Genomic DNA, 8,079 nt, shown 5'->3' with positions numbered 1-8,079 from the left:
AGGGACCGGGGGTGTGAGACCCAGGGAGGTGACACCGCGTCCAGGAGAGGCAGGACCCCGGTGGGGACAGGGATGGGGACAGAGGGACAGAAGGACAGCGGGACCCTCCCCATGTCCCCCCCGAGCCCCCCGTGCTGCCCCCCCAGCTCAGCCCTGAGAGGGCAGCGCTGGCACCGCATCCCCAGCCCTGAGGGGGCACCCAGCCCAGCCCCAGGGGACCCCCCCGCGCCTGCCACACCCCCCAGAAGGAGGAGGGCTTACCAGCGGAGGGTGTGAGAGGAGTGATCCCCCCGGGAGCGCCCCCCCCCGTGCCCCCCAGGTCCCGGATAGGTGTGGGTGGATCCCCCCGTGCCCCCCAGGTCCCAGCGAGGTGTGGGGGTCCCCCCGTGCCCCCCCCCCGTGCCCCCCGTGCCCCCCGTGCCTGTCGATGATCACGGGGTCCGAGGGGGTCTCGTTGCGGTTCCCGCAGCTCTTCTTGTCACAGCAGCGGCTGGACGCGGGGACAGGAGGGGACGTGAGGGGAGGGGGGGCCGGGGGACCCCCCCGCACAGCCCCCAAACCCCGGGGGCACCCGCCAGACCCCCGGTTCTCCCCCTGGACCCCCTGTCACCCTGTGGGGGGGTCTCCAGGACAGGGGCAGGGGTGACATGACACGGGGGGGACACACACAGGAGGGGGGGTCACCCCGGGGTACCCCTCCCCACCCCCCTTGGGGCTGGGGGGCGATCTGGGGGTCGGGGGGGGCACCCCTGCCCTGGGAAACACTCGGGGAGCCAAAGGGGGGGCTCTGAACTGGGGAGGGACCCACCCCCCCATCCTGGGGGGCTTCACATCACCCCGGGGGGGTCTGAACCAGTGGGACCCACCCCCCATGGCCGGGGGGCTCCACGGCACTGTCCCCCCCCCGGGGACACGGCAGGGCCGGGCTGGTGCCACCCCACACAGCCCCCCAAACACGGGGGGCCGGTCCCGGGGGGCACGGGGGGGGAGGGGGGTCCCCGGGGGGCTCGGGGGGGTCCGGGGGGGCTTCGTTAGAGCGGCTCCGGGGATCAATTAGCGGCGCTGGCTCGTTAATTGGCACAAACAGAGCGGGGCTGGTAAACAAGGGCGGGCACTGACGGGGCACTAACGGGGCACAGGGGACCCCCCCGGGCCCCCCCAGGCCCACCCACCTGCACATGATCTCGTGGGTGAGCAGCACCCGGCACATCTCGGGGTTCTTGTCCTGCCCCTCGTAGATGATGGCCTGGGGGGGCACGGGGGGGGCAGGGGGTGGCACCACAGCCGCGCCCCCCCCGCGCTCCCGGGGGTGCCCACCCCGCAGCCGGGGGCTCCTGCTCGGCTCAGACACCCCCGAGCGTGCCCGGGGGGCTCGGGGGGGGTCGGGGGGGCTCGGGGGGTCGGTACCTGCTTGGACATGGAGTCGATGAGCCGCACGTAGAGATCCTGCTCTGTCCGGAGCCCTGCAGGAAAGGGGGGGGTCAGCCCCGCCTGGGCCCCCCCCGGGGCCTCTCCAGCCCCCCCCCGGACCCCTGTGAGCCCCCCCGAGCCCCCCCAGCCCCCCCAGCACCGTTGCTGTAGAGCAGCTGCAGCCGGTAGTGGATCCCGTTGTTGGTCTTCTCCCCGTTCTGCTCCTGGGGGGACACAGGGATGGGGGGGTCAGGGGGTGGGAGGGGGTCAGGGGGGCGTGGGGGGGACACACAGATGGGTGGGGGATTGGTTGGATGGGGGGGACACGGCTGGGGAAGGTCAGTTGGATGTTGGGGACACAGCTGGATGTGGGGGGGGACATGGATGTGGGGATCAGTTGGAAGTAGGGGACACAGTTGGATGTGGGGGGGACACGGTTGGATGTGGGGATCAGTTGGATGGGGGGGCCTAGTTGGATGTGGGGGACATGGATGGATGGGGGGGACAAGGACGGATGGGGGGGACACAGATGGATGGGGGGGACACGGATGGGGGGGACACGGATGGATGAGGGGTCAGTAGGATGTGGGGGGAGACAACTGGATGTGGGGAGAACACAGATGGATGTGAGGACACCAATGGGGGACAATTGGATGGGGGGGACATGGATGTGGGGGATCAGTTGGATGGGGGGGACACAGCTGTGGGGGATCGTTTGGATGGGGGGGACATGGATGTGGGATCAGTTGGATGTTGGAAGGCACAGTCGGATGTGGGGGGGACACAGTTGGGGAATCAGTTGGATGTAGGGGTGACCCAGATGGATGTAGGGGTGACCCAGATGGATGTGGGGGGACCCAGATGGATGTGGGGGGGACCCAGACGGATGTGGGGTGACCCAGATGGATGTGGGGGGGACACCACAGGCCCCTCCACCACCCCCTGCCCTCTCCCTCCCCTCCCCACGGAGCCGCTCCGGTGACTCCGGGTCAGGGCTCGGCCCCTCCCCGAGGTGGGGCAGCCCCGGGGTCCCTCCCCCGGCCCGGGGGGCCCCTCACCCGCTCCTTCTCCACGAAGTCGATGAAGCAGGTCCTCTCCACCTCCACGGGCTGGCCCTGCCGGTCGTACATGGCCAGCACGAAGTGGAAGAAGTTGGACTTGCGCAGGTTGGACGGCGGCTGCTTCTCGAAGTGAGCCCGGGCCAGGGACACCCCGCTGGGGAGGGGGACAGGGCTGGGGGGGCTGCTGGGACACCCAGCACCCAGTGCTGGGACAACAGCACCCCAGCACCCCAACACTGGGACACCCAGCACATCAACACCAGCACCCCAACACTGGGACAAGGACACCCAGCACCCAGTACTGGGACAAGGACACCCAGCACCCCAGTACTGGGACAACAGCACCCCAACACTGGGACACCCAGCACATCAACACCAGCACCCCAACACTGGGACAAGGACACCCAGCACCCCAGTACTGGGACACCCAGCACCCAGTACTGGGACAACAGCACCCCAACACTGGGACACCCAGTACATCAACACCAGGACATCCCAACACTGGGACAGCAGCACTCAGTACTGGGACACCAGCACATCAACACCAGCACCCCAACACTGGGACACCAGCACCCCAACACCCCAACACTGGGGTCCCAACACTGGGACATCCCAACACTGGGACACCCAGCACCCCAGCATCAGCACCCCAGCACTGGGACCCCCCAGCACCCTGTCCCTGGGACACTCAGAGCCTGCAGCCCCCCCTCCACAGCACCCCCTGCACCCCCTTACTGGGACCCCCAGCCTGTCCCCAGGCCCCCCAGCACCCCCTGCCCAGGAGCACCAGCTCCTCCTCACTGGGACCCCCAGACCCCCTCCCTGAGCTCCTGTAGCACCCCCTCCCCAGGACCCCCAGCCTGTCCCCAGGACCCCCCACACCCTCCCCGGGACCCCCAGCACCCCGTACCTGGGACCCCCAACACCCCCTCCCCAGGACCCCCAACATCCCCTCCCCAGGTGGACCAGCCTGTCCCCAGGCCCCCCAGCTCCCCCTGCCCAGGACCCCCCAGCTCCCCATCCCTGGGACCCCCAGCACCTTGTCCCCGGGACCCCCAGCTCCCCCTGCCCAGGACCCCCCAGCTCCCCATCCCTGGGGGGGTTGTCCGGGGGGGAGACACTGCCGGGATCAGCACCAGGGACAGGAGGGACAGAGGGGACAGGAAAGGACAGGAGGGCACTGGGGGGACAGGAGGGGACATCCCCGAGCCCTCCACACCCGGGCCACCCCCGCTGCCCCCCCCCAGGGCCACCCCCGGGCTCGAGGTGCCCCCGGCGGCTCCGAGGGCCACCCGTGGCGACAGGACGGGGCCAGCCCGGGGAGGGGGCACAGCCACCCAGGGACGGTGGCTCCTGGAGCACCGACCAGTCCCTGTGTCGCCGTCACCGTGTCCCCAGCCCGCTGGTGGTCCCTGTCCCCCCGGTGTCCCCCCCGCTGCCCTGGGGACAGTCCCTGCGCCCCACGGGGCCCCCCAACGTGGGGCAGGACCCCACAGAGCTCACAGGGCCCCCCAGGGCGGGGCAGGACCCCCGAGCCCCCCAAAGGCCCCCTGTGCTGCCGCGGGGCAGTGCCACCACCCCCGGCCACGGAGGGACGCGACTGTCCCCACACGGGTGGGCTGGGAACGGGGAGGGGGGTCACAGGCAGCCCCCCGCCCGCAGCAACCCCCGAGGGTGTGGGGGGACAGTCAGGACCACAGGTGACACCGGGGACACGGCCAGGGCTGGGGACAGGGTGGGGACAGGGTGGGGACACCCCTCCGCCCGCAGCCGGGGGCTGGAGCAGGTCCCCGGTGTCACCTCCCCCCTCCCCGGCTCTGGGGACCGGCCGAGGCCAAGCGCGAAGCTCAGAGCCTGGGGACACTCTGGGGACACTCTGGGGACACTCTGGGACACCCTGCGACGGAGGGAAAGCTCGTTAAGCCGCTCCCCGGGGACCCGAGTTGTCGCCGGTGCCAACCCCCGGGCCACACCCGGCACGCGGGTCCCCGTGCGCGGCCACCGCCGCGTCCCCACCCCCGGGGGGGCCTTGTCCCCTCCCGAGGGTCTGACCGGCACTGGTGGCTTCGCTCTCGGGGTCCATCCCCCCCGGGGACCCCCCACTGTCCCCCCCCCGCCCACCGCGGGGGCTCCCCCCGGACGGGACGGTGGCACCTGCGGAGCCCCAGCCCCCCAGATTCCCCCCAGGTCCCCCCCAGATCCCCCCCAAAGCCCGTCCCCGGGGCGTAGGGGGGGTTCTGGCTGCCCCCCCCCCGCCCCCCGCCCGCGCTGCCGGCCCAGCGCGGCGCGTTAATTAATTATTAAAGGCAATCAGGCATTTCCAAGCAGCCCCGGCCCCGGCGCTTACAGGAAAGCGGCGGCGGCCCCGGCGGGCACCGGGCACGGCCCTGACGCGGCTCCCGGGGGGGCTCGGGGGGCGCCGGACCCCACCCGAGAGCCGGGACCCCGCGTGGGGTCACCCCACAGCCCACGGACCCCCGCGGGCCAGCGGGACCCCCGGGCCAGCCGAGGGGACACGCGGGATGGGGGGGCCGCAGTGGGTGCCGGACCCACCCGCGGGCTGAGACCCCGCGTGGGTGACCCCAAAACCCACGGGACCCCGCGGGGGTCACCCCACAGCCCCTCCGTGGGACCCCAGGACCCCCGTCCCAGCCCCTCCAGCCCAGCTGGCACCACCCGGGGACACCGAGGTGGCCGTGGGGACACACGGGAGTGGGGGGGGCTCGGTGGGTGTCAGACCCCACCCGCCAGCCGAGACCCCACATGGGTGACCCCAAAACCCACGGGAGCCCGCGGGGGTCACCCCACAGCCCCCAGCCCCCTGTGGGACCCCCAGCCCCTCTGGGCACCCTGGGGTGGCCACAGGGACCCACAGGAGTGGGGGGGCTTTGTGGGGCTGCTGTTTGGGGGGGGGGGGGTACGGGGGTCCGAGAGGGGTGTGGGACGAGCCCCCCCGAGCCTGTCCATCCATGTGGCACTGCCACCATGGTGGGCACACGCCCAGCTGGCACAAGGAGGGCACGGGGGGGGACCCCAAACTGCCCAGCACCCGATTTGGGGGGTCTGTGAGCCCCTCCCTCACCCAGGGGGTGCCTGGCACAGCGGAGCCCCTCACCACACACACACACGGCCCTGTCCCCAGTGCCACCCCCGGGTGTGCCCCTGTGCCCCACGGGGGGGTTCTGGGATCACAGGGACAAGCCCAGCACCCCCCTGCCCCCCGGCTTGGATCCCACAGCCCCCCCACCCTGGCAGTGCCAGGGAGGGACCCCTGTCCAGCCGCTCCCCGGGGCTGTGCTGGGCCGGGGCTGGGGGGCTCTGGGGGGTCCCTGGAACTTTTCAAACATCCCAGAGCTTTGGGGGCACCCCAGGGACCCACCAGGGCTTCGGGCCCCCCGTGACCGACCCCCCAAACCCCACAGTGCACACGGGGGGGCAGCAGGAGCTGGGCACAGGGGTGGCACCGTCCCACACTGCAGGCAGGACCCCTCTGGGCACAGGATGGGGGGGGGGACAGGGGGCACAGAGACCCCCGGGAGGGCAGGGAACGGGGTTCATGGAGCTCTGAGTCCCTTGGAAGGGCAGGGAATGGGGTGGGCAGAGCCCTGAGCCCCTCAGGGGGCAGGGGATGAAGGTGGCATAGCCCTGAGCCCCCTGGAGAGGGCAGGGAATGGGGTTCATGGAGCCCTGAGCCCCCCAGGAGGGCAGGGAAGGGGGTTCATGGAGCTCATGGAGCTCCAAGCCCCCCAGGAGGGCAGGGAAGGGGGTTCCAGGTGCCATCCCTGTTGGCACAGCACAAACCCCTCCCAGCTGAGCTCCACGGGGGTCCCGGGATACCCAGGGGACAAGGGGTAGGGGGTACCCAGAGGCCCAGGGAGCCCCAGGGCAGGGGGGGCACACGGGGGCACATCCAGGCTGCCCAGGGATCCCGGGATGCTGAGGGTGTGCCCGGGGTGCCCAGCATTCCCGGGGCACAGAGGGCTCCCGGGATGCCCCTGGCACTTGGGATGCTCATGGAGCCCGTGGTACCTGGGATGCCCCTGGTACCCGGGACACCTGCAGTGTGCCTGGGATGCCCAAGGAGCCTGGGATGCCCAAGGAGCCTGGGATGCCCATGGAGCCTGGGATGCTCACAGTGCCCGGGATGCTCACGGTGACCGGGATGCCCACAGCACCTGGAATGCCCATGGAGCCCAGGATACCCACAGCACATGGGATGCCCACGGCACCTGGAATGCCCATGGAGCCCAGGATACCCACAGCACATGGGATGCCCACAGCACCTGGAATTCCCGCAGTGCCCGGGCTGCCCCTGGAGCCTGGGAAGCCCATGGAAGCTGGGAAGCCCGCAGTGCCCGGGATACCCGTGGTGCCTGGGAAGCCCATGGAAGCTGGGAAGCCCGCAGTGCCCGGGATGCCCATGGAAGCTGGGAAGCCCGCAGTGCCCGGGGTGGCTGCAGTGCCCGGGGTGCTCACAGAGGCTGGGATGCCCACGGAGCCCAGCACACCCAGAGTCCCTGGGATGCCGATGGATCCTGGGGTGCCCACAGCCCCCGAGATGCCCGTGGAGCCTGGGATGCCCAGGGACCCCAGGATGCCCATGGAGCCTGGAGGCTGGGATGCCCGAGGAGCCCGGGATGCCCGCAGTGCCTGGGATGCCCGAGGAGCCCGGGATGCCCGCAGTGCCTGGGATACCCACTGTACCCGGGATGCCCGAGGAGCCTGGGGTGCCTGCAGAGCCCGGGATGCCCACGGAGTCCAGCCTATCCACAACCCCCGGGATGGCCGTGGAGCCCGGGATACCCACAACCCCCGGGATACCCACAAACCCCGGGATGCCCACAAACCCCGGGATGCCCACAAACCCCGGGATGGCCGTGGAGCCCGGGATGCCCACAACCCCCGGGATACCCACAACCCCGGGGATGCCCGTGGAGCCCGGAGTGCCCGTGGAGCTCGGGGTGCCCGCATCCCGCGGGACGCCCGGAGCACCTGGAATGTTCGCAGCGGCCGGGCTCGCCCGCATTGCCCGGGATGCCCGCCCTGCCCGCGGAGCCCCCCGGGGTGCCCCCTCACCTCTGCGCCGCCGTGCTGGCGTCCAGGATGCCGGTGCCCTGCAGCCAGCGGCCGGCGGGCAGCCCCGCGCTCAGCGGCTCCTCCTTCATGGGGACCCCCCCCCGGGGCAGCGCCTCCTGCACCGAGAACATGGCACGGGCTCAGGGGGTGCCCCGGGGACCCCCCCGGACCCCCCCCGGGGCTCAGCGCCGGGCAGGTGCCGGGGGCCGCCGTCCCGGCCGCCGGGGAAGCGGCATCTGCGGAGGGAGGGAGGGAGGGAGGGAGGGAGGGAGCGGGGGGAGCCTCCGGGGGGGGCGCGGGGGGGGCGGGAGGAGGGGGCGGGAGGGGGCAGAGCCCGAGAAGTTGGAGACGGAGGAGACCAAGTGCGGGGAGGGGAAGGGGAGGGGAGGGGGGCGGCGGGGGGGGGCAGCGGGAGGAGTGGAGGGAGGGAGGGAGGAGGAGTGGAGGGAGGGCTGGAGGGAGGCTCAGAGGAGAGGAGGGCGGCAGAGGAGGAGGGGAGGGAGGGATGGAGGAAGGCGGAGAGGAGGAGGAG

General features: G+C 72.1%; 1 protein-coding gene across 1 annotated transcript; it reads right to left on the bottom strand.

Moving 5' to 3' along the window:
* Positions 1 to 390: 390 nt before the first annotated feature.
* Positions 391 to 7,976, bottom strand: LOC113985481 (transcription factor COE3-like; the record flags this gene model as incomplete). Its single annotated transcript, XM_039379233.1, has 6 exons — positions 7,548 to 7,976; positions 2,469 to 2,625; positions 1,571 to 1,634; positions 1,408 to 1,463; positions 1,173 to 1,246; positions 391 to 490 (listed from the first exon to the last, which is right to left on the bottom strand). Coding segments are annotated over exons 1-6 (582 nt in total), but the record flags the coding sequence as incomplete, so codon positions are not given.
* Between the last annotated feature and the right edge of the window lie 103 nt (positions 7,977 to 8,079).

Source organism: Pipra filicauda, unplaced genomic scaffold (assembly GCF_003945595.2).
Source record: "Pipra filicauda isolate LSUMZ 115617 unplaced genomic scaffold, ASM394559v2 scaffold1604_size8317_pilon, whole genome shotgun sequence".
Lineage (NCBI taxonomy): Eukaryota > Metazoa > Chordata > Aves > Passeriformes > Pipridae > Pipra > Pipra filicauda.
The sequence above is the reverse complement of the archived record's forward strand: the minus strand, read 5'-3'. Positions and strand labels throughout refer to the sequence as shown.